Raw genomic sequence first — 24,346 nt, forward strand, 5'->3', positions numbered from 1 at the left:
AGAAAAAATATTGGTTAAATATAAAATTTAGGCCACCTGTGTAAGCTTTAAACTTGTAGATACCGGGGGATCATGAGTTTGACTTTTATGTTCTCCAATCTCCATTTCTTAAAATCTTTTTTCCATTATTGATTTTTGAAAGACCCAGTTTTTTGATTAACTATATAAATACAAAACAACTCAAGTAAACCATCTGAAGAAATTCCCGTCAGTTTGGAATTATTCAAGTCGTAAATTAATATTTATCTTCCATGAAATTGATGTGCTCGGATTTTCCATATTGTTGGAGAGCATACATAGTCAAATAGAATTTTATATGTTTTCAAGGGTGATTTATTTGACTAGGACATAAATTATTTAATTTAAACAAATAATGACCAAGAACAGAATATGAAGAACTAATTACCACTGGTCATCGACACATATATCCTTTCACACCACATAACCTTCAATTTCATGCTATAAATACTACCTCTCCTCCTCTTGTTTCAGCACCAACAAAAACTTCTTGCAAATCAACAAAATCTCTCCCCCCTTCTCAGTCTTTTAAAATCCTAAGTTTATAATGGGTGTCATCACTTTGGAAAATGAGTTTGCTGTTGCTGTCGCCCCAGCCAAGCTTTTCAAGGCATACTGCCTTGAGACCGACACTCTTTTGCCTAAAATTCTACCAGAGCACATTAAGAGCTCTGAGATAATTGAAGGAAATGGAGGGCCTGGAACCATCAGGAAGATCACTTTTGCTGAAGGTTAGTATATTATATGTTGCAATTACTTTTAATTATATTAACTATATTGAAATCAGCACACCACTCGCTATATGTACCGCACAAAGAAGTAACAAATTGATTTTGCTCTTGCAGGAAAAGATCTCAGTTATGCCAAGCAGAAGATTGAGGCAATTGACGAAGAGAACTTGACCTACAGCTTCAGCTTGATTGAAGCCAATGTTTGGAAGGATGCAGTTGAAAAGGTGACATACGAGCACAAGTTCGTGCCAACTCCTGAGGGAGGTTCCATTTGCAAGAGAACCAGCACATACTACATCAAGGGTGATGCTGAGATCAAGAAAGATCAAATCAAGGATGTGTATGGAAAAAAGACAGCAGGCTTGTTCAAGGCTGTTGAAGCCTACTTCTTGGCCAATCCAGATGCCTAATTACGAGAATTCCCATGTTTCATTTTCTTTTTAGTGTGGCCTTTTCTTGGTTGTCTTTGGCAGTGTGGTTATTGCTTTTTCTTCTTCCTTCGGGTAAAATTTCCATCCTTGTTACTGGCAAAAAAACTCGAGAGTACTGAAGTATATCTTCTATTAGTTTAATAGTATTTGATTTTGTGGACATTTGGTTAATTGTATTGAAGCAGTTCTTTTCAATAGTTGATGTTATTGTATTGTTTGCAAAATACATAATAAAAATCACCATGTCGTCAAGTGTTTACATTGAATCGGAGCCATTATAGCTCACAGATGCCTCAATCTTTCTCATACCTTACCACCACCATCCCTTAAACTTGATGGATCAAATAATCTAAGCTGGCAGTCCCAATTTCTGCCCATTCTAAACAGTAATGATCTTGTAGAGTTAGTTGTTAAAGGTTTTGCCCCTGAAAACCAATGCTGATAATTCACCCAGTCCATCTTATACAACGTGGTATAAGAAAGAACAAGATCCATTGGGCATTATATTATGATCTATAGTCTATATCATGTTGGAATAGTGTATGGTTTAAACACATTCAAACAAGTCTGGACTGCTCTTAAGACTAGATTTTCAAATTAGTCACAATCTCATGATCCATTTTTGAAATTTTTTTTGTTGTTGGGATCCGATTTCATAATTAGTGTCAAAAGTTTTAAAAATTGAATTAGGTTAGGTTCGGTCATTTTTATTTTTTATTTTTTAATTTCATCGATCATCATCATTAGATTAGTTGTTGGTAATTTACATCAATATAATCTAAAATAGATAGTATGAAATGAAGTATTAGTGAAAATGTTACACTCATTACATATAATGCGCAAACATACAAATACATTTTGATCCAAAATAGACAAGCAATTTAATTATCTTCTTGATAAGGGAATTTATAGCATGTATATTTTTTACTATTCATGCTTGATTTTGAAATATTTTAGATGTGTTGCATAAGTTAATTAGAATTTTAATCCCTTTTTGAACTATTGACCTCGTGGAAAATTAATGTGTTTTCAGATACTAGATTATTGAGTAGGCAGAATCCAGCAATGAAGTGGAACACTAATTGATTTTGGGCTATAAAGAAAGTTATACAACTCAATTCCATGTGTTTATCACTATTTTCAAAATCTAAGATGAAGATCTACAAAACATACGAAGGGCACAAAACTCAGTTTTTTTGTTTTGAAGCCCAAAGAGCGAGTCGAAAAATAAGGATTGATTCGGACCTGAAATTCCTGCATTTCAAATACTGTCTTGAGTTATGGCACATATCTCAAGTCTCAGAGGTCCAAAAATTGCAAGATTAGAGTTGCTAGAGAAAAGATTTGATTTTCTACAATTTCTCCAGAAATAGAGATTTTTGAATTCACACATTTTCTGCCTCAAATCTAGCCCGTAATATCAGGATAGGAAGGAATACAAAACAAAGAAGGGAACTTTCTTAATTCAGCAGGGGGTAAAAAGGCGAGAGTATAAGAGAAAAAGGGAGGATTAGCTAGGGAAACGAAAAAAACAAAGAGAGACCCTTCAATACACCAAAAAAAAGAGAAGAGGTGGGACAAAATAAGAGTCAAAAACAGAGAAAAACAGGGGGTAATAAATCAGAGCAGATTGGAAGACACCTAGCTATTCTACTGTCATTCTCTGCTTTTGAGTGATATTCATCATATCAAGTTTGTTTCTCTTTAATTTAACCATGTAGTAGACTTTTATTTTGTGATTTTTTATGTAATCTTACTATGAATATGTGAACAATTTCTTTGATTGAATTATTACATTAGTTGTTGAGTATTTCATTCTATGCTTAATACTTGTGTATGTTTGACCAACATTTGCATGGTTTGGGGTTCAATTTGAGAATGAGAAATAATTATTGTTTTAGACAATATTTAAAATACCTTAAGAAATCTATAGGATAGAGATTTCCTATGAAATTTTGTAATCGTTAAAGGTTTTACGGTTCTGAATAAATTTTGACAAGTTCAAAAATTTCCTAGAGTTTATGAAGTTTGCTTGTCGAAATAATTCATTGATACTCGAGAGAGATTAGTGTTTAAATTAGAAAAACTTGATTGTCAATGCTAGAAATAATTAATTCAATTAAAAAAATTCACATAAAAATAGTTACAGTAAGTTAGAAGTCCTAGAATCAGTTGAATTGAGTTCAATAATATTTAATTAGTTGGTTGTTTGTTTTTAATCATTAATTTTTATTTCGTAAACTATCTCATTTGATTCTTCAAATAGATCATAAATTAAAAGATTTTGATAATTAATAGTAATTTTTACAAATCCTCGTAGAAAGATACTCTACTCATCATTTTATTACTTGTTATGATTCATGCACTTGCAAAATTAATCAACACTTCTCATTATTTCAATTTGATCCTTTGATTTAAAAAATGTACAAGCACATCAATATTTACTTAAATTGAAAATTGGACATCACTAATTCTATTATAAAATAGGACATTAAGAACATATTATGATAATTCTTTTTATTATTTTCCATATAAAATAAATGAGATCATAAATGAAAAATATGATAAATGGATAGTAAATTGTCATTTTTAAAATATTAATATTTTAATAAATTATTATAAAAAATGGATGAAACAATTAATTGAGAATTTTCAAAAACTTTATAACACAACAAAATTCTTAGGTATTTAATTGAGATTCAGGCTATAGATTGAAAACTAATTTAAGTTATATCTTTTATTTATTTATTTATTTACACAGTACGCAGTCGTCCATCCACAATTATTCTTAAAAATGATGCAACTTATAAGTCCTTTTTCAATTCTCTCAAAAGAGAAAAGGAATACTATATATTTATTTATACCTTCTAGATTTTTCAAATTGTTTTTTCAAATTTTGTCAAGTTTTTATACTGTCTGCATTGGTAGGCGCTTCATTTGACCATTTGCTAATGATCTGGGCCCTATCTATTGTCATCCCGTCCGGTGGCTTTTCTTCAACTCTCTCAGCCTATATATATATATATATATATATATATATATATATAGAGAGAGAGAGAGAGAGAGAGAGGATTAATAAAAATTGAAAAAATATTGCTTAAATATAAAATTTAGGCCGCCTGTGTAAGCTTTAAACTTGTAGATATGGGGGGATCATGAGTTTGACTTTTATGTTCTCCAATCTCAATTTCTTAAATTTAGGCCGCCTGCGTAAGTTTTTTTTTTCCCCGTAAGAAATGAGACTGCAATCACATGAGAGAGCAGCCTTTTTCAGTATATTTTGAAATATGATAGTGGTTTTTTATTTAAAAATATATTAATTTTTTTTAAAAAATTATTTTTTACACCAAAACATTAAAATATCTAAAAATATAAAAAAATTAATTTAAAATAAAAAATTTAAAATTTTGCAAAAGGATAATTGCACTATCCAGCCGAACTTAATGAGAAATTTTGTTTTACTACCAAGTAGTTTCAGATTTGTCAACTTAATATAATACTAACGCATTCCTTTTTGTTCTTTTGAAAGGGAAAGTAATAACTCACTCATAGTAAGGATCAAGGTATTGGATTAACTATATAAATACAAAATAACTCAAGTAAACCACCCGAAGAAATTCCCGTTAGTTTGGAATTATTCAAGTCGTAAATTAATATTTATCATCCATGAAATTGACAGGCTGGGATTTTCCTAGATAATGGGGAGCATACATAGTCAATTAGAATTTTATATGGTTTCAAAGGTGATTTATTTGACTAGGACATATATTATTTAATTTAAACAAATACTGACCAAGAACAGAATATGAAGAACTAATTACCACTGGTCATCGACACATTTATGTGATCCTTTCAATTTCATGCTATAAATACTACCTCTCCTCCTCTTGTTTCAGCATCACAAAAACATCTTCCGAATCAACAAAATCTCTCCCCTCCTTCTCCGTCTTTTAAAATCCTAAGTTATAATGGGTGTCATCACTTTGGAAAATGAGTTTGCCGTTGCTGTCGCCCCAGCCAAGCTCTTCAAGGCATACTGCCTTGAGACCGACACTCTTCTGCCTAAAATTCTACCAGAGCACATTAAGAGCTCTGATATAATTGAAGGAAATGGAGGGCCTGGAACCATCAGGAAGATCACTTTTGCTGAAGGTTAGTATACTATTTGTTGGAATTACTTGTAATTATATTAACTATATTGAAATCAACATACCACTCTCTGTATATACCGCAGAAAGAAGTAACACATTGATTTTGCACTTGCAGGCAAAGAACTCAGTTATGCCAAGCAGAAGATTGAGGCAATTGACGAAGAGAACTTGACCTACAGCTTCAGCTTGATTGAAGCCAATGTTTGGAAGGATGCAGTTGAAAAGGTGACATACGAGCACAAGTTCGTGCCAACTCCTGAGGGAGGATCCATTTGCAAGAGAACCAGCACATACTACATCAAGGGTGATGCTGAGATCAACAAAGATCAAATCAAGGATGTGTATGGAAAAAAGACAGCGGGCTTGTTCAAGGCTGTTGAAGCCTACTTCTTGGCCAATCCAGATGCCTAAATATGAGAATTCCCATGTTTGATAGTCTTTTTGGTGTGGCTTGTTTCTTTCTTTTTTTTTTCTCTGGCATTGGCAGTGTGGCAGATGTTTTTTCTTCTTCTTTTTGGATAAATTTTTCTACCTTGATAGTATTTGATTTTGTGGTCATGTGGTTATTTGTATGGAAGCATTTCTATTAAGTTATTGTATTGTTTGCAATATTCATAATAAAAAGCTTTTTGTTTCCTTATATATTTTTTTTAGAGGACTTGAGTTTATGGAACTTTCTTTTCTTTCCTTTTAAAATAAAAAATAAAAAATGATAATACATTGAAGAACAAAAACATTTGTCTTGTCGATTATATGCACAACTATCCGGCCATGTGGAAAGATTTTATATTTGTAGAATCCAACCAATTGAATGTGTGCACCTAAAAAAATAATTTATATGATCAAGATGGTTAAAGAATTTTGTTTTATTAAACTTCACTTTATTTGTAAGTGGGTATTGTTAAACAATCCAAATCAAACAAAGAAAATTACAAACATAAAAGAAAAGGAAGCTAGGATTTCATCAATCACAATATTTTTAAGTTTATAATTTTAATCTAAATACAAAAAAGATTATATATAAGCAAGTTAGTGGAAAAACGACTTTTTTTATTGAGGAGACAAACTTCTGAAATTACTCAACCTGAGTACTAGAATTGGTGATAGAGCCTGATGAAAACTCCTGCTGCAGTATTGTGGTGTGGTGGTTTATAACCCTTAGGTAGTGTATGAGCATTAGATTGTGACTGGCTGCCAGACTTTCAAACTTGATTTTGTTGTCTCAAGTTGAGACACTAAAAACGTATTTCTTCAGCTAATAACTCACTGACAATAGGTCAGCAGATGGCAGTGGAGAAGGATGCAAAATTGAACCTCTAAGTCCTTCAAAATCACTGCGAAGTGCTGTTAAAAATTGTATCAATCATTACTACTTTTTATGATCAATATAAGTACTATATGCCTTTAATTCTACCTATTCTGTAAGAGTCAATTGATCCTAAAGATCTGTTATAGCAGAATAAAACTTCTAAATGTTTATATTCTTCTGGTGAAGAGTTCTTATGTCATTTTTTAATTGATAGTGCTTTGCAAAATTTGATTGCATGAATAATCTTTGCAGATGATCCCAAACCTTCTTTGTTGTCTTATACTTCAACAACCGCATACATATGGAATGCTCAACAGAATTGTTGATCCAAGTAATAATCTTTGCACTGTTTGTTTCTCATGCATCTATCAAAGCAACATACCTGATCGGTCGTCAGAACCATCAAAATATAATTCTGACTTAACTATCACAAACAAATAAATTTGTTGTATGATCATGAAAACCAGATTGAATCCAAGAGAAATTTCATTTAATTTTCTTATAGTATACTGAAATGAGAAAGAACAGGGGATTTGAATGAAGAATTCAAGAAATAATAATAAATAAATAAAAATAAATTATGAATTCCAATACATTCAGTAAAGCACAAAATTAAAAAAATTCCTTAAAAATTTTGAGGACTAAAGTAAAAAATACTTTGACATTTTACTATTCATTGCTACAATAATAAAATGATAAAACCTTTTAATATATGTTAATATTAATAATAATAATAATAATAATAATAATAATAATAATAATGTGAAGCAATAGCATCCATAAAAATATATGTGCAGTGCGCCATGGTGATAAAATGAAAAATCTCGAGTGTGTAGGCCCGAAGAAATCAACACATTAAAGTAAGTGCCATACATGAAGAGATATGTATTATCCGTATTAATTTTTTAGCAAAATTAATTTATTGATTTGGGAAGGGCTTTGCTTAGCTGTGACCCTATTAGTCTCACAATCTACGACACCCCATCAAAAAATCATGTTCTCCCTAGGTGTCTTGTAATAATGTAAGAAATTATTAGATGAAATTACTAGATAGGAATGATTATAATTGGATCGTTTAATTTAAAAAAATATCCAAGCACATCTCTATTTATTTAAATTGGAATCACTAATAATATTATAAAAAAGGACACTAAAAACATGCTGTGATAATTCTTTTTATTATTTCCCATATCAAATAAATGAGATCATAAATGAAAAATATCATTCTAAAAATTATTAATTTTTTTAATAAAAAATATTACTGAAAAAAAAAGATAAAACAATTATTTGAGAATTTAAAAGAAAACTTTACAAGTCTAAATTGAGACAAAAAATAAAAAATCAGGAACTTAATTGAGATTTGGGCTATAGTTTGAAAACTAATTTAAGATGTTTTTATTATTATTATTATTATTATTGCTGGATGCAGTCGTGCCTCAAGATTATTTTTAAAAATAATGCAACTTGGAATTCCCTTTTCAATTATCTCAAAAGAGAGAAGGAATACTATTTATTTATTATATATTTGACGATTATTTTATTTGGAGGCCTGTCAAATTATACCTTCTACATTGGTAGGCGCTTCACTTGACCATCTGCTGATGATTGTTTGCCTTCTTTGTTTTTTATCCTGTTGCAGTGGATTTGGGGTTGCCTTCTTTTCTGGCAGTAGATACAGGGTGTTTTAATATTTTTAAATATATTAAAATAATATTTTTTTATATTTTTAAAAAATATTTTTATATCAATATCAAAATAATTTAGAAACATTAAGAAAATATATAAAATTGAAAAATTAAATATTAAAAAAAAATAAATTGAAAATCAATCTCAAATTAACCCCTCGTATCTCCATCTCTATTCTCTTATAATTATTTTAAACTTTAGGCTTGACTTTTAAGTTTTCAAATCCCCATTTTTAAAATATATTTCCATGAAATTGATATACTGAGATTTTCCATCGTTCTTTTATTTATTGAATAAATGATGGAGAACATATATAGTCAATTAAGAATTTTTTTTATTTGACCAGGACATGCATTATTTAAAACAAAGAATGACCATGAACAGAATATGAAGAATTTAGGACTTCTCTTTGATGCATGTATTGTTAGGATACTGGCATGCAAACCCGACAAGACAAAAGGCAAGGAATAAGATAAAATGAGAAATGAGACACACAAGAATTTACGTGGTTCACCCAATTGGGCTACGTCCACAGGCAAGTATAGAAGGATTTTACTAAGTAATGTGGGAATTACAACCTCTCTCAAATAATAGGAGAACAACTAAGAATCTCTCTATTATTAGGAGAAAACACCTCACTTACTCTCTTACAAATACCTCACAATTTTGTGGGATTACTTTCTCTTCACTCTACTCTTCTCTTCTCTATCTTGGTGTGCATTTAGGCTTGAATGCATTGCCTATTTATAGGCAAGAGTGAGGGTATAATGGTCATAAATTTAGGAGGAATATATGCCTAACAACTCATCCTCCACTCATACTCCACCAATTATACCAACTCATCCTCCACTCACACTCCACCAATTACAACTCATCTCCCACTCAAATCCCATCAATTATGCCAACTAATGTAAAATGGCTTTACATTCTCCCACTTGAAGACTTTGATGATTTAATCAAGTCTTTACACTTGATTATCTGTGATTCTTCTTCTATCCTTTCTATACTTGCCATCTTCATGCTGCTTACGTTTCTGCTAGGCCATAAGAGGATCTACACCATAAATACTTATCAGTGTTGACCGGTTTAGTCAAAGCATCTGCTGGGTTTTCCTTTGTGTGAACCTTCTGAAAATCCACACTTCCATCTTCCACCACTTCGCGAACAAAGTGATATTGAACATCTATGTGTTTTGTTCTTGAATGAAATGCTGGATTCCTTGCAATATGCAAGGCACTTTGACTATCACAATACAAAAGAATCTTCTCTTGTTTGTGCCCGAGCTCCTCCATAAGTTTCTTCATCCATATTGCTTCTTTACAAGCTTGTGTAGCTGCCATGTACTCAGCTTCTGTTGTGGACAATGCTACAACAGTCTGAAGTTTAGAGACCTAGCTCACAGCTCCTCCTGCAATTATGAACACATAGCCTGTAGTGGATTTTCTTTTCTCAAGGTCACCAGTAAAATCTGAGTCAACATAACCTCTGACAGTAAATTCTGATCCTCCATAACATAATGCAGCATTTGAGGTACCTTTGATGTATCTCAAGATCCTCTTAATAGTATTCCAATGCTCTCTACCAGGATTTGCCATGTATCGACTAGCTGCTCCCACTGCTTGTGCAATGTCTGGTCTTGTACATATCATGGCAAACATTAAACTTCCCACTGCTGATGCATACGGTACTCGAGACATCTCCATCCTCTCTGCTTCATTGCTAGGAGACATACTTGAGGATAATTTGAAGTTAACAGGAAGTGGGGTGGAAATTGGCTTACAATCTTGCATGTTGAAGCGTCGCAAGATCTTCTTCAAATAATTCTTCTAAGAAAGCCAAATCTTCCTCTTACTTCTGTCTCGGTGAATTTGCATCCCTAGAATCTTGTTTGCTGGTCCCAAGTCCTTCATATCAAACTCCCTAGCCAACTGTGCCTTCAATTCTTGGACTCGATCTTTGTTGGGGCCTATCACCAACATGTCATCCACGTACAACAACAAAATGATGAAATCTTCTTCAAACCTCTTGTAATACGTACAATGGTCTGAACTGAGTCTGTTGTACCCAAGGCTAATTATGAAGGAATCAAATCTCTTGTACCAACACCTCGGCGCCTGTTTGAGACCGTATAGAGATTTGTTCAACCTGCAAACCAAGTTCTCCTTGCCTGTTTCAGCAAAACCCTCTGGTTGGAGCATATAAATTTCTTCTTCAAGTTCTCCATGAAGAAATGCAGTTTTCACATCTAACTGCTCTAAGTGAAGATCAAATATAGCACACATTGCCAAGACTACTCTGATTGTAGTAAGTCGTACCACCGGAGAAAATATCTCATTGAAGTCTATTCCTTCTTTCTGAGCATATCCTTTCACTACCAATCTTGCACGATACCGCTCCACTTGATCATTGCCATCACGCTTTATCTTGTAAACCCATTTGTTGCCAATGGCCTTTCTTCCTTGTGGTAGCGGAACAAGATCCCAAGTGTTATTCTTGTGTAGAGCTTCAATCTCCTCTTGCATTGCTGTCATCCACATAGATACATCTGTACTTTTGATAGCCTCGTGGAAAGTTGAAGGCTCTCCATCCTCTGTTAGAAGACAGTATGCAATGTTACTCTCAGTAACATATTCTGAGTGCCAAGTCGGTGGCCTTCTTTCACGAGTCGACCGCCGAACTTCAGGAGTTTCAGTCTCTATTTGTTCTTGCTCTTCATGCTCTGGTACAACTTCAGAAGAAGCATGATTCTGAGTATTTTCCACATGGACTGCTGTAGTCTCCTTTAGAATGCTATTATGTTCTTCCATTTGCATTTTACCTTCTGCAAATATGACATCTCTGCTGATGACTACCTTGTGGGCAGTGGGATCCCACAAGCGATACCCCTTCACTCCATCAGCATATCCCAAGAATACACATTTTCTGGATTTTGAATCCAGTTTGCTAACTTCTTGTGTATTGTACATCACGTACACAGGACTTCCAAATATATGCAATCGAGAATAATCAGCTGGCTTCCCAGTCCACATCTCCATCGGTGTCTTCAGCTCAATTGCAGTTGATGGAGATCGATTTATCACATAACAGGCGGTATTGACTGCTTCTGCCCAAAATGACTTTTCTAGACCTGCAGCCTTCAACATTGCTCTTGTTCTTTCTAATAGAGTTCTGTTCATCCGCTCTGCCACTCCATTTTGTTGTGGAGTGTATGCCGTTGTGAACTGCCTTTTGATACCTTCATGTTGACAGAAGTTATCAAATTCATCACTGGTATATTCTCCTCCATTGTCAGTCCTCAAACACTTGATCTTCTTTTCAGATTCAAGTTCCACCCGCGCTTTGAAAGTTTTAAAGACTGCGAACACATCTGCCTTCCTTCTAATTGGATACACCCAACATCTCCAGGAGAAGTCATCTATGAATGATACAAAGTATCTTGCTCCTCCCAAGGATACAACCGGTGCTTGCCAAACATCAGAGTGAATCAGGTCTAAGATGCATTTGCTCTTAGTTGTTGATGTGCCAAACTTCAACCTGTGCTGTTTACTTGTAACACAGTGCTCACAAAAAGGTAAAGTAACCTTTGTAAGCCCAGGGAGTAACTTCTGATCAGAGAGAACCTTTAAACCTTTCTCTGACATGTGGCCTAGTTTTTGATGCCACATCATCGTCTTCTCTTCTGCAGGACTGGCTGATGCGATTGACGCTTGTGCCCCATGATGTGTTTCTCCCATTAATACAAACATGTTTGCAACTGTCTTTCTCGCCTTTAAAACCACCAGCGCTCCTTTGACAATTTTCATTATTCCATTGTCTGTTCGGATCTTACAGCCAAGACTATCAAATTGTCCTACAGACAAAAGATTCTTCTTCAAGTCTTTCACATGCCGCACTTCTAAAATAGTACGAATTAAGCCATCATACATCTTCAATTTGATGGTGCCAATGCCAGCAATCTCCAAAGCATGATTATCACCCATGAACACTTTGCCTCCAGAGATGGGTTCATATGTATGGAACCAATCTCGATTAGGAGTCATATGCCATGTTGCTCCTGAATCCATTAGCCAGACCTCAGTGAGCTCTTCTCTATCTGTAGAGACTGTCGCTGCTTCACTATATAAAACCTCTCCATCTTCTGAGGTGCTTGCGACACATCCTTGAGGTTTTGATGACTCTGCAGTATTCTCTATACCCCTTTTAAACCAACAATCCTTTTTGAAGTGCCCTTTTCTGCCACAGTTGTAGCATTTCACAGTCTTCTTACTTCTTGATTTGGACCTCCCTTGCCTTTGACTCCCACTAGAGCCACGCTCCGTTGATCTCCCTCTTGACACCAACAATGCCTCTGCTTGGTTTGAACTATTTCTGTCTCCTTTATTTTTACGCCTATTTTCTTCTTCCAAGATGGCGGCTGCAACATCATCAAAGACTAAATAGTCTGTGAGGATATTATTGGTCAAGTTGATAATGAGCTGATCATACGAATCTGGAAGACTTTGAAATAGAAGCTCTGCACGTTCACTTTCCTCTATTTGTTGACCCAACGTAGTGAGTTGTGAAAATAGAGTCCTTATTGTATTGATGTGGTCAGTCACCGTCGTGGTTTCTGCCATTCGAAGGGTATAAAGTCTCCGCTTTAAGAAAATCTTATTGTGCAAAGACTTGGACTCATATAGCTTTGTTAGAGTCTCCCATATCTCCTTAGCTGTTTTCTTCTCCGCCACACTTGATAATACTTCATCGGCTAATGCTAAATGTATGTTAGCAATAGCATTGCCATCCATCTCATTCCATTTTGCATTATCAGTGATCTCCGCGGGTCGATCCCCAATTGCTGCCAAGCAATTGTCTTTCCTTAAGATTGCCTTGATTCTCATTTTCCAGAGTGAGAAATTGCTCCCATTAAACCTTTCAATCTCGTACTTTGCTGCCATTTTATTCACCGTGATCTATTCAGCTATCACCGTTTCACAGAACTGTAACGTATACAGAAATAGTATCGTGTGAATAATACTTCACTAAGTAAGTTCCCAGGAAAGATTGGAGGGGTCACAAACGGTCCCGCTTAAAACCCAATCTCCTTAGACAGAACTTCCTAGACTGTATTTAATCACCGCACTGACTTTCTATATACGCCAACAGTAACTTATGTGAACAGTACCGTATGGGTGAATAGTGCCGTATAGGTGAATAGTGCCGTAGACGTGAATAGTAACTGTATACACGAATAACTTTTGTGTATTAACAACACCAACCAAGAAGGCTCTGATACCACTGTTAGGATACTGGCATGCAAACCCGACAAGACAAAAGGCAAGGAATAAGATAAAATGAGAAATGAGACACACAAGAATTTACGTGGTTCACCCAATTGGGCTACGTCCACAGGCAAGTATAGAAGGATTTTACTAAGTAATGTGGGAATTACAACCTCTCTCAAATAATAGGAGAACAACTAAGAATCTCTCTATTATTAGGAGAAAACACCTCACTTACTCTCTTACAAATACCTCACAATTTTGTGGGATTACTCTCTCTTCACTCTACTCTTCTCTTCTCTATCTTGGTGTGCATTTAGGCTTGAATGCATTGCCTATTTATAGGCAAGAGTGAGGGTATAATGGTCATAAATTTAGGAGGAATATATGCCTAACAACTCATCCTCCACTCATACTCCACCAATTATACCAACTCATCCTCCACTCACACTCCACCAATTACAACTCATCTCCCACTCAAATCCCATCAATTATGCCAACTAATGTAAAATGGCTTTACATGTATGTGATCGTTTCACACCACATAGCCTTCAATTTCATCCAATAAATACTACCTCTCCTCCTCTTATTTCAGCACCAAAAAAAGATCCTGCAAATCAACAAAATCTCTCCCCCTTTCAATCTTTTTGTGATCTTTTAAAATCCTAAGTTATAATGGGTGTTGTCACTTTGGAAAATGAGTTTGCCGTCGCTGTCGCCCCAGCCAAGCTTTTCAAGGCATACTGCCTTGAAATTGACACCCTTTTGCCTAAAATTCTACCAGATCACATTAAGAGCTCCGAGATAATTGAAGGAAATGGAGGGCCAGGAACCATCAGGAAGATCACTTTTTCTGAAGGTTAGTATATTATTTGTTGCAATTACTTTTATTTAAATTAACTATATTGAAATCAACATACCACTCTCTGTATATACCGCACAAAGAAGTAACACATTGATTTTGCACTTGCAGGCAAAGAACTAAGTTATGCCAAGCAGAAGATTGAGGCAATTGATGAAGAGAACTTGACCTACAGCTTTAGCCTGATTGAAGCCAATGTTTGGAAGGATGCAGTTGAAAAGGTGACTTACGAGCACAAGTTCGTGCCGACTCCTGAGGGAGGTTCCATTTGCAAGAGAACCAGCACATACTGCATCAAGGGTGATGCTGAGATCAACAAAGACCAAATCAAGGATGTGTATGGCAAAAAGACTGAAGGCTTGTTCAAGGCTGTTGAAGCCTACTTCTTGGCCAATCCAGATGCCTAAATACGAGAATTCCTATGCTTGATTGTCTCTTTTGTTTGCTTGCTTGTTTTTAATCAAAAGGAGAGTGGCTTTGGGGTGACAATAGTTTTTTGTTTATTTATTTTTGTTATAAGGGAAAAACTCTAGCACGTCGAGCATCCAGTATTCCTTGTTGGTGTGGTTACTTGTACTGTACCATTTCTATCCGTGAGTGAACATTATTGTATTGTTTGCAATATAAAATAAAATCCAACTTGTGATTAAGTTTTTTTATCTTTGTATTATTATGAACATCGATTGATTGATTATCAACAGTGTATATAAGCGTTTTTTTTTTTTCATTTCTCTGTGTGTGTGTATTTGTTTGAATTCCATATTATTAGAGTAAAAATTCCTAATTAAAATTAAGAACATGAATATTTCAAAAATATACATTACTTGCCGCAACAGGAAATTCCATAAGGATATATACTTCAGTCAATTAAAATGTCCAATCCAGAAACTCTATATATACAAAGCGACGACTCATCTCTCCAATCTCTCTGCTTCTCAAGGAATCACGATTTAGGGAAAAATCCCCAAATTAAAGGGAAACCCACTAAAAGGATTTGCGAAAAGTGTGAATCTCTCAACCTCCCATTCCGATCTACTTAATCCGACATTAGTTATTCTAATTCTATATCCTAAACTTCTTTTTTTCATGCTTTCATCCCTGCATGCTGAGAGATGAAAGAAAAACTCATAAAAAAAGGTGCTCGTTAAGCACATTTTAACTATATATATATATATATAAATATTTTTTATATAAATGAGTTTATATTATAATTATGAGTTCCATGGGGGTAGTTGTTAGAGAATAATATAAATTATATCCCAAGACCTCACTTAATAGTTTAAGCTATTAAATTGATATGGTTCTTTGACATGATATCAGAGTCTTTATAACCTAGTGGTCATGAGTTCAAATCTCACCATCCCTATTTATTTGATAAAAATGAAGTACAAGGTAATGTGAGCATGTGCAAGTTTTAAGCCCAAATGGCTTTCACTTAAGAGGGTGTGTTAAAGAATAATATAAATCATATAATGGAAACTCACCTAACAGTTTAAGCTATTGGGTTGAGATGATTTTTTGACATGATATTAGAGTCTTGATGACCAAGTGGTCTCAAGTTCGAATCTTACAATCCTCATTTATTTGATAAAAATTAAGCACGAGGTAATGTGAGTTTGTGCAAGTTTCAAGTCTAAAGGCTTTCACTTGAAGGGAAAGATCTCACCTAATAGTTTAAGATATTGGGTTGAGATGATTTTTTTTATTTAAAAATTACATAAAAATAATTTTTTATTTAATTTTAATTATTGTCTTTTTACGAACATTTATTTTAATTTTCAGGTAATTAATTAGAAATAGGTTTAGGAGAAGTTCCCTGTGAGAGCAGGCACGTTGACTTACAATAAAAGTTGTGAGAAATTAATGTTTCACGCTTATATATATAGGGTGAAAAAAAGTTAGCCCATCTCTATAAGCATCGAACATATAATTAGATCTGTGGATAAGGGTTTTGACTTGTTACTTTTCTTATGTATCCCCTGCCCTTTTTTATTTATTATTATTGTATTATTGATTTTTAAAAGACCACCTAATGGGGCTGCGCCCGGCATGAAGGGCTGCCTCTTTTTTCAGCCTCCTTCCGACCAGGCACTTGAAATAATGACAACGTAAGACTTCTTTTTGTAATGACTTCTACTACCATGAAATTGATGTTCTAGAATTCACCCTTTTTTTTTGTAGTATTGAATAAATGATGGAGAATTGTCGATTAAGGATTTTATATGGTTTCGTAGGTGCTTTATTTGACTAGGACATAAATGATTTAAACCAGATAATGTCCTTGAACAGAATGTGAAGAACTAATTAGCACTGGTCATCGACACATATATGTGATCCTTTCACACCACATAGCCTTCAATTTCATGCTATAAATACTACCTCTCCTCCTCTTGTTTCAGCACCAACAAATTAAAACATCTTGCAAATCAATAAAATCTCTCCCCTCTTCTCAGTCTTTTAAAATCTTAAGTTTATAATGGGTGTTATCACTTTGGAAAATGAGTTTGCTGTCGCTGTCGCTCCAGCCAAGCTTTTCAAGGCATACTGCCTTGAGACCGACACTCTTTTGCCTAAAATTCTACCAGAGCACATTAAGAGCTCTGATATAGTTGAAGGAAATGGAGGGCCTGGAACCATCAGGAAGATCACTTTTGCTGAAGGTTAGTATATTATATGTTGCAATTACTTTTAATTAAATTAACTATATTGAAATCAACATACCACTCACTGTATATACCGCAGAAAGAATAACACATTAATTTTGCACTTGCAGGCAAAGAACTCAGTTATGCCAAGCAAAAGATTGAGGCAATTGACGAAGAGAACTTGACCTACAGCTTCAGCTTGATTGAAGCCAATGTTTGGAAGGATGCAGTTGAAAAGGTGACTTATGAGCACAAGTTCGTGCCAACTCCTGAGGGAGGATCCATTTGCAAGAGAACCAGCACATACTACATCAAGGGTGATGCTGAGTTCAACAAAGATCAAATCAAGGATGTGTATGGAAAAAAGACAGCGGGCTTGTTCAAGGCTGTTGAAGCCTACTTCTTGGCCAATCCAGATGCCTAAATATGAGAATTCCCATGTTTGATAGTCTTTTTGGTGTGGCTTGTTTGTTTCTTTTTTTTCTCTGGCCTTGGCAGTGTAGCAAATGCTTTTTCTTCTTTTTTTGGATAAATTTTTTCTGCCTTGATAGTATTTGATTTTGTGGTCATTTGTATGAAAGCATTTCTATTAAGTTATTGTATTGTTTGCAATATACAAAATAAAAAGCTTTTTATTTCCTTATATATTTTTTTCGAGAGGACTTGAGTTTATGGAACTTTCTTCTCTTTCCCTTTTTTTTTTAAAATGATAATACATCAAAGAACAATTGTAGAATCCAATCAATAGTTTTTTTTTATTCGGATATTCTTATACTCTTTTAAAGGATGGGACTAGTCCCGTTCGAGGTTCATGACTATCTCTCTTAATAAATATACTTTCTATGGATCGAACTTGTATTCTCACCTTTACAGGAATATAACAATGCCTTAACCGCTAAACCAACACTTCATTGGTCAATCAATAGATATAAATGCACATAAAAAAAGAATTATGTTTAAAGAATTTGTATGGTTTTATGTTTTATTATATTTTAAAATATTAATTTGTTTGAAAGTGTGAGAATTAATATTATTTATAAATCTAAAGACTAATACGGCTCCAATTATAACACGTAAGTTTTTCAATTATTATCAAACATCTTTAACAATTCACCCTTTGATAATTTATATGCCTTTAAAGCTCACCCCCTTAACATTTCACCTTCAATTTTTTAACCTTGTATTAAATACAGCCTTAATATAATTATGGAGCATCTTATTTTGACTGGCTCTGTTCTATTCATTCTATTATTATTCCTACTCCAAACTTTTATGGAGTGACCAAACTAAGCCTCTTTAGAGTTTCTTTCTTTACATTTGATTTTGTAATAATAATTATGTTTTAAAATATTTTAAAAAATGAAAAGGTCAAAAACACTCCTTGCCTACAATTAGTATTTTAATTAAAAATAAATTAATAATTTCACTATAAAAAAACAAAAAAACAAACTCGCTTATCTCATTCAATTTAATAATGTCATCAATTGAGCTTTATAAAAAAACTATTTTGTTTTTCAATTTACACTTCATTAGCTTACACTCTGAAAAACAAAATCATCATTACATTATAGTAATATATAAAGTTTATTTATTTTTGTATTTTAAAAGTATTCTTTAAAAAATAATTTTTTTCTTTACTTCAATTTTTTTTTAATATTTCTAAATAAAAATATTTTAAAAATAATTATTACTATAATATTAAAAGAGCTCATAGTTAAACGAATCTTGCTCTGTAATGTTTTACATAGCACTCTTAGTTATATATATATATATATATATATAGACACACACACACATTATTTGGAAGCCTACCAAATTATACCTTCTAGATTTTATTTTTTTTGTCAAATTATTAATTTATTATACCATCGACATTGATAGGCGCTTCATTTGAACAATTGATAATGATCATGGCCATTCTTTATTGTGATCATATTCTGGTGACTTTCCTTCAATCTCTCAATAATCATTTTTTTTTCGATATGGGGAGTGAAAGAAGATTAATAAAATTGGAAAAATATTGCTTAAATACAAACATTAGGCTTGACTTTTAAGTTTTCAAATCCCCTTTTCTCGAAGTATTTTTCCTTGAAATTGATATGCTGGGATTTCCCTTTTCTTTATTGAATAAATGATAGAGTGTATAAACATAGTCAATTAACAATTTAATATGGTTTCATAGGTGTTTTATTTGACCAGTGCATCTATTATTTAGAACAATGAATGACCATGAACAGTGCATGAAGAATTTAGGGCTACTCTTTGATACATGTATGCGATCCTTTCACGCCACTAACCTTCAATTTCATCCTATAAATACTACCTCTCCTCCTCTCATTTCAGCACCAAAAAAAAAAATCTTCCAAATCAACAAAATCTCCCCCCCCCCCCCCCCTCTCAGTCTTTTAAAATCTTACGTTAAAATGGGTGTCATCACTTTGGAAAATGAGTTTGCTGTTGCTGTCGCCCCAGCCAAGCTTTTCAAGGCATACTGCCTTGAAATTGACACCCTTTTGCCTAAAATTCTACCAGAGCACATTAAGAGCTCTGAGATAATTGAAGGAAATGGAGGGCCTGGAACCGTCAGGAAGATCACTTTTGCTGAAGGTTAGTATATTATATGTTGCAATTACTTGTAATTATATTAATTAACTATATTGAAATCAGCATAACACTCGCTATATGTACCGCAGAAAGAATTAACAAATTGATTTTGCACTTGCAGGAAAAGATCTCAGTTATGCCAAGCAGAAGATTGAGGCAATTGACGAAGAGAACTTGACCTACAGCTTCAGCTTGATTGAAGCCAATGTTTGGAAGGATGCAGTTGAAAAGGTGACTTACGAGCACAAGTTCGTCCCAACTCCTGAGGGAGGATCCATTTGCAAGAGAACCAGCACATACTACATCAAGGGTGATGCCGAGATCAACAAAGATCAAATCAAGGATGTGTATGGCAAAAAGACAGCAGGCTTGTTCAAGGCTGTTGAAGCCTACTTCTTGGCCAATCCAGATGCCTAAATATGAGAATTCCTATGCTTTATGGTCTCCTTGGTGTGTTTGTTTCTTCTTCTTTTCAATCAAAAATGGTGGCTTTTGCTTGGCAATAGTTTTTTCTTTGTGTTTTGTTATTTGGGAAAAGCTCCAAGTACGTGAGAGCATCCACAATTACTAATTAGTGTTTGTTGAAGCGGTCATTTGCCTATTTGTAATGTACCATTTCTATTCGCGAGTAAACATTATTGTATTGTTTGCAATATACATAATAAAAATCAACTTGAGATCGAGTTTTTTTTTTAATATATATTTTTAGAGATGACTTGAGTTTATAGACTTTTCTCTTCTTTCCTTATTTTTTTTTAACCCTCGAAATGATAATATATATGCATACCAATTTCTAGGAATAATGAAGCTTCATAAAATCTTTCTTAGGTGCAGGTAGGCTGCATCTTTCATCCATCCACAAGGATGGGCTATCATTTTATTTATAACAAGTCATGTGATAATTGGAATTGATTGGTACGAGATAAATTTTTTTTTTTAAAAAAAATATTATTATTTTGGAAACATTAATTTTTTCAAAATCAATAAATTTTAACTAAATTATTTGGATCACATGCATGTCAATTCAGATTTTTTATAAATGCATGTTGGTTTAATTTTTTTTTAATTTTTTTTATTTATAAGAATCAACTATCTCAAGTTAACTTGTTGAATCAAACTAAATTTAATAAAAATATTTATTTAAAAAATTATGTCTAATTATTTTAGATAAGTTTATATTCTTTTTGTTATGTGTGTGTGTTAGTTTGAATTCCAGGTTATTAGTTTGAATTCAAGATGGCTTTGAACGTCTTAATTATTAAAAAATAAAAATATATGTATTTAAAAAATATACATTACTTGCCGCAGCTGGAAATTCCCTTTCGCACTAAGGACACTTTAGTCAATTAAATCGTCCAATCCAGAAACTCTGTGCATACAAAGCAACGACTTGAATCTTATAATCCCCAAATCAGAGAAAAAACAGCAAAAATGGTTTGCGAGAGGTGTAAGTCTCTCAGACATGTTTGTTTCTGCGTTTTAAAACGTTTTTAATAAAATTTAAATTTTTTTATTTTTTTATTAACTTTAAATTAATATATTTTTAGTGTTTTCAAATCATTTTGATGTACTGATGTTAAAAATAATTTTTAAAAAATAAAAAAATATTATTAACATATATTTTGGCACGAAAAACTATTTGAAAAGTAACCGCAATCACACCGCCAAACAAACCCTGAGGGTTTGTACTCAATCTCCCATCCCAATGTACTTAATCAGTCATTAATTATTCTAATTTTGTTTGATTTATGAGATTTAATTTGTTTAATTAGGTGAAAAGAAGTTAGCTAAAGTGATCGTTCCTGATAAGTGGAAGGAAGGAGCTAGCAACACCACCGAAGGCCGTGGCCGGAAAATCAACGAGAATACACTCCTCTCTAAGAAATTATTAATTATTTCCATAAAAGTGTATAAAAAAATTAAAAAAGATTAAACCTGAGGCTCCAAATTATAGTTGTGTGCCTTATGTGGAAATGGACTTTGGTGCTTTCTTTATGCCAATTTTAGTCCTTCATCTCTCATTATTTTTTTAACAATAATTTAAAACTTTATCTCGTAAAATTTGTTGTGAAATAAAAAAGTCTTAGCTGAATTGCGTGAAATAAAAAAAAAAAGTGACTGATCTTTAGACGCAAATTGTGCTATTAGCCCATTAGGCTTCTGATATTCGTTTGTTCAATCTCGATCGGACTGAAAGAATCCATTGTTATCAGCATCGCCATCAAAGGGCAGTGAATATGCCAAATTCGGATGACATGTTAGATCAACCATCTTTATGATTAAATGTGAGATTTGACCATATCAACTCAACTCAAATTAATTTTAATTTTAATTTTTTTTAATCTAAAATGACTTTATTTTCATTAACAAAAATTCAAATAATATTGTTCTAAGATTAATTTAAATGGACTTGATTAACCCATTACCTAAATCTTGAGTTAAGTCAAATTTCAAACTGATTCTAATAATTATTCTAATGAGGTTCAAATTTACCTAATACGCTTCAGAGCTAATTTAATATCTTGGATATTGGTTTAATTTCCTAGTTCTTATGATGTTTTAAGTCGTTCTTCCTAGTTAAAATGACTAATGAATAATACTTACAAAATGTTTTTTTTATAAACTTAAAGACTTTCTAATACTTAATTAAATACTGTTTAAGAAAAAATATAAAAATATTTTAAAGAAAAATTCTAATAAATAGATATACAATAAATAGTGAAGAAAAAGGAGAACCTCCTTGTCGTGGAGAGAGATCTTGATTTTTTTTAATAGCCCATCTGGCTTTTATATATATATATATATATATATATAAAAAGTTGTTAAAGTGTAAGTAATATTTTTTTTTTGACTTATTAAAATAAATATCTATATTAAGTAAAATATCTCTAACTTATAAGTTAGAATAATCATGAAATCTAAGATTCTTCAGAGTTAAAAAAGATAGCTCAATACTTAACTGAATTTAAAGATAATAAACCTAATAACTTGTCATATATATATATATATATATATATATATATATATATCTTACAATATTTAACTTAAATAAAGAATATTATCTCGGATAACTCATCAAATTTGTATATATCAGGATTATTATCTTATTTTTAGTAACTCTTTTATAAAAGAACATCCGGGTAAAAAAGCCATCATATTATCTATCAACTTCTTTTTTACTGTTACCTTCCGTTTTCATGGAAAGATAAATTCGTAATAGTAGAAAAACCCTAAACATTAGAGATTTTGAACAAGAACAGGGGAGGAGTAAAGTCTTAGCTGAAAATCAAGAAATGGCCAATGAATCAAGCCACTTCTTGTAACAAGATATGGTACATCAAAACTTACCGATGCACAAGAAAAACATAGAAACAGTTAAAAAAAAATTAAAGGGAAGCATAGAAACTTGGTGATATTCACAATGGACACTAATCTAATAGCAACTACTAAATGATTGCAGTTCCTTCAGCAATCAAAGACAACAGTTGCATGAAACACAGCATAGCTACAGAACAGCTAGACTCAACTTAGCCCATCATCTTCTGCTTATGAATGACAGACCCAGAACTTGCTCTAGCAGAGGTAAAGAAAGCAGAACTCATGCTTTTACAGCTTCATTCACTTGTAGAGTATCTAGTGTTCCAGTACTTCTCTATTTCCTCAGCTGTTCTTCCAGGAATCCTTCCAGCAATCAAAGACCACCTGATCAAATTATTAAAACTTGAGGTTAGATATTTTGAATCTGAAGGCTCATTGAAATAGAGAAACAAAAGGGCAACAGACAAACCTCTCTCCAACTAGATTAAACATCCTAATTATAAGTGTCTCCTCATCCTCAGAGAATGCAAGCTTTGATTCCTTACTTGTTTCCTCTGAACAAAACATCCCAAAATCAATAAACCCAAATATAGTTTTGAACAAATAGTCCAACAAAGAAACACCCACCCTTGTCTTGAACAAACATTTCAAGTATAAGCAGCAAAAGGTAACAAAACTTAGAAGGGACAAAATACCGTTAATATTTTTACCAACAAGCTGTGTAGGTAAGGAAGAAGAGACCACAAAGTGAGTGGCAACAGTACAGTACCTCTCGAGTACACAAAAGTTTCATCAGAAGAAGAATGTTCAGAGTCAGCCATAGGGAACGACGTTGCCAATAGGAATTTAGTGAAGAAACAATAGAAGTAAAGCTTCTGGGATAGTATTAAAGGGATTAGAGTACCGATATATTAATAGCAAAGGATGGCACGTTTTCTTTTATTTATTTATTTTTTTTTAAAAAGAAAACAATACAAAACAAAGAATGGATGGTGCTCAAGATGCGATGACTGGTTGTTGTGCGCTACATTTCGAGTTGATCATAGGTTTTAGGGGTTTTTTTTGTGAGGTAATAGATTGGTTTTATAAGGTTCCAAGAGTATTTCCTAAATGTTTTTGCTTAAAAAAAAGGTTAAAAATATGTTTTTCAGTGACAAAACAAGAATCTTGTTTTACAGCCACTGTTGTTTCATCTAGGAAATTATAAATGATGCATCAATTTTTTTTTTTATCAAAGATTAGGGGTTGACAACGTGTTGTTTGGCCTATTATATTAAAAAAATATAGGTCATGCGTGGGTGTTTGGACTTGCAGGCCCATGCACGGGCTG

The 24,346-nt window shown here is 33.1% G+C and overlaps 6 protein-coding genes across 6 annotated transcripts; 5 read left to right on the forward strand and 1 right to left on the reverse strand.

The window, feature by feature from the left end:
- The first annotated feature begins 453 nt into the window (after window positions 1-453).
- On the forward strand, window positions 454-1,446 carry LOC133703878 (major allergen Pru ar 1-like). The gene is made up of 2 exons (XM_062128594.1): window positions 454-749; window positions 864-1,446. The coding sequence occupies exons 1-2, from the start codon at window positions 566-568 to the stop codon at window positions 1,157-1,159; spliced, it is 480 nt and encodes a 159-aa protein (XP_061984578.1). The 5' UTR covers window positions 454-565; the 3' UTR covers window positions 1,160-1,446.
- Window positions 1,447-5,065: 3,619 nt separating this feature from the next.
- Window positions 5,066-5,971, forward strand: LOC133703894 (major allergen Pru ar 1-like). The gene is made up of 2 exons (XM_062128628.1): window positions 5,066-5,332; window positions 5,447-5,971. The coding sequence occupies exons 1-2, from the start codon at window positions 5,149-5,151 to the stop codon at window positions 5,740-5,742; spliced, it is 480 nt and encodes a 159-aa protein (XP_061984612.1). The 5' UTR covers window positions 5,066-5,148; the 3' UTR covers window positions 5,743-5,971.
- Window positions 5,972-14,010: 8,039 nt separating this feature from the next.
- Window positions 14,011-15,108, forward strand: LOC133702606 (major allergen Pru ar 1-like). Its single transcript, XM_062126915.1, has 2 exons — window positions 14,011-14,446; window positions 14,561-15,108. The coding sequence occupies exons 1-2, from the start codon at window positions 14,263-14,265 to the stop codon at window positions 14,854-14,856; spliced, it is 480 nt and encodes a 159-aa protein (XP_061982899.1). The 5' UTR covers window positions 14,011-14,262; the 3' UTR covers window positions 14,857-15,108.
- A 1,792-nt stretch (window positions 15,109-16,900) lies between these two features.
- LOC133703979 (major allergen Pru ar 1-like) lies at window positions 16,901-17,737 on the forward strand. The gene is made up of 2 exons (XM_062128738.1): window positions 16,901-17,109; window positions 17,223-17,737. Exons 1-2 carry the CDS (start codon window positions 16,926-16,928, stop codon window positions 17,516-17,518), a joined length of 480 nt encoding a protein of 159 aa, XP_061984722.1. The 5' UTR covers window positions 16,901-16,925; the 3' UTR covers window positions 17,519-17,737.
- Window positions 17,738-19,430: 1,693 nt separating this feature from the next.
- Window positions 19,431-20,392, forward strand: LOC133703886 (major allergen Pru ar 1-like). The gene is made up of 2 exons (XM_062128610.1): window positions 19,431-19,701; window positions 19,820-20,392. Exons 1-2 carry the CDS (start codon window positions 19,518-19,520, stop codon window positions 20,113-20,115), a joined length of 480 nt encoding a protein of 159 aa, XP_061984594.1. The 5' UTR covers window positions 19,431-19,517; the 3' UTR covers window positions 20,116-20,392.
- A 2,550-nt stretch (window positions 20,393-22,942) lies between these two features.
- Window positions 22,943-23,941, reverse strand: LOC133703565 (MYB-like transcription factor ETC1). Its single transcript, XM_062128164.1, has 3 exons — window positions 23,786-23,941; window positions 23,486-23,570; window positions 22,943-23,400 (listed from the first exon to the last, which is right to left on the reverse strand). The coding sequence occupies exons 1-3, from the start codon at window positions 23,835-23,837 to the stop codon at window positions 23,313-23,315; spliced, it is 225 nt and encodes a 74-aa protein (XP_061984148.1). The 5' UTR covers window positions 23,838-23,941; the 3' UTR covers window positions 22,943-23,312.
- Between the last annotated feature and the right edge of the window lie 405 nt (window positions 23,942-24,346).

This window comes from Populus nigra, chromosome 9 (genome assembly GCF_951802175.1).
Source record: "Populus nigra chromosome 9, ddPopNigr1.1, whole genome shotgun sequence".
NCBI classification, from domain to species: domain Eukaryota; kingdom Viridiplantae; phylum Streptophyta; class Magnoliopsida; order Malpighiales; family Salicaceae; genus Populus; species Populus nigra.

Coding starts and splice junctions, on each gene's coding strand:
- LOC133703878 (XM_062128594.1), top strand. CDS start 566: ATGGGTGTCATCACTTTGGAAAATGAGTTTGCTGTTGCTGTCGCCCCA. Junction 750..863: donor GAAGATCACTTTTGCTGAAG/GTTAGTATATTA, acceptor TTGCTCTTGCAG/GAAAAGATCTCAGTTATGCC.
- LOC133703894 (XM_062128628.1), top strand. CDS start 5,149: ATGGGTGTCATCACTTTGGAAAATGAGTTTGCCGTTGCTGTCGCCCCA. Junction 5,333..5,446: donor GAAGATCACTTTTGCTGAAG/GTTAGTATACTA, acceptor TTGCACTTGCAG/GCAAAGAACTCAGTTATGCC.
- LOC133702606 (XM_062126915.1), top strand. CDS start 14,263: ATGGGTGTTGTCACTTTGGAAAATGAGTTTGCCGTCGCTGTCGCCCCA. Junction 14,447..14,560: donor GAAGATCACTTTTTCTGAAG/GTTAGTATATTA, acceptor TTGCACTTGCAG/GCAAAGAACTAAGTTATGCC.
- LOC133703979 (XM_062128738.1), top strand. CDS start 16,926: ATGGGTGTTATCACTTTGGAAAATGAGTTTGCTGTCGCTGTCGCTCCA. Junction 17,110..17,222: donor GAAGATCACTTTTGCTGAAG/GTTAGTATATTA, acceptor TTGCACTTGCAG/GCAAAGAACTCAGTTATGCC.
- LOC133703886 (XM_062128610.1), top strand. CDS start 19,518: ATGGGTGTCATCACTTTGGAAAATGAGTTTGCTGTTGCTGTCGCCCCA. Junction 19,702..19,819: donor GAAGATCACTTTTGCTGAAG/GTTAGTATATTA, acceptor TTGCACTTGCAG/GAAAAGATCTCAGTTATGCC.
- LOC133703565 (XM_062128164.1), bottom strand. CDS start 23,837: ATGGCTGACTCTGAACATTCTTCTTCTGATGAAACTTTTGTGTACTCG. Junction 23,571..23,785: donor AACTTTTGTGTACTCGAGAG/GTACTGTACTGT, acceptor TGTTTTGTTCAG/AGGAAACAAGTAAGGAATCA. Junction 23,401..23,485: donor TTTAATCTAGTTGGAGAGAG/GTTTGTCTGTTG, acceptor TAATTTGATCAG/GTGGTCTTTGATTGCTGGAA.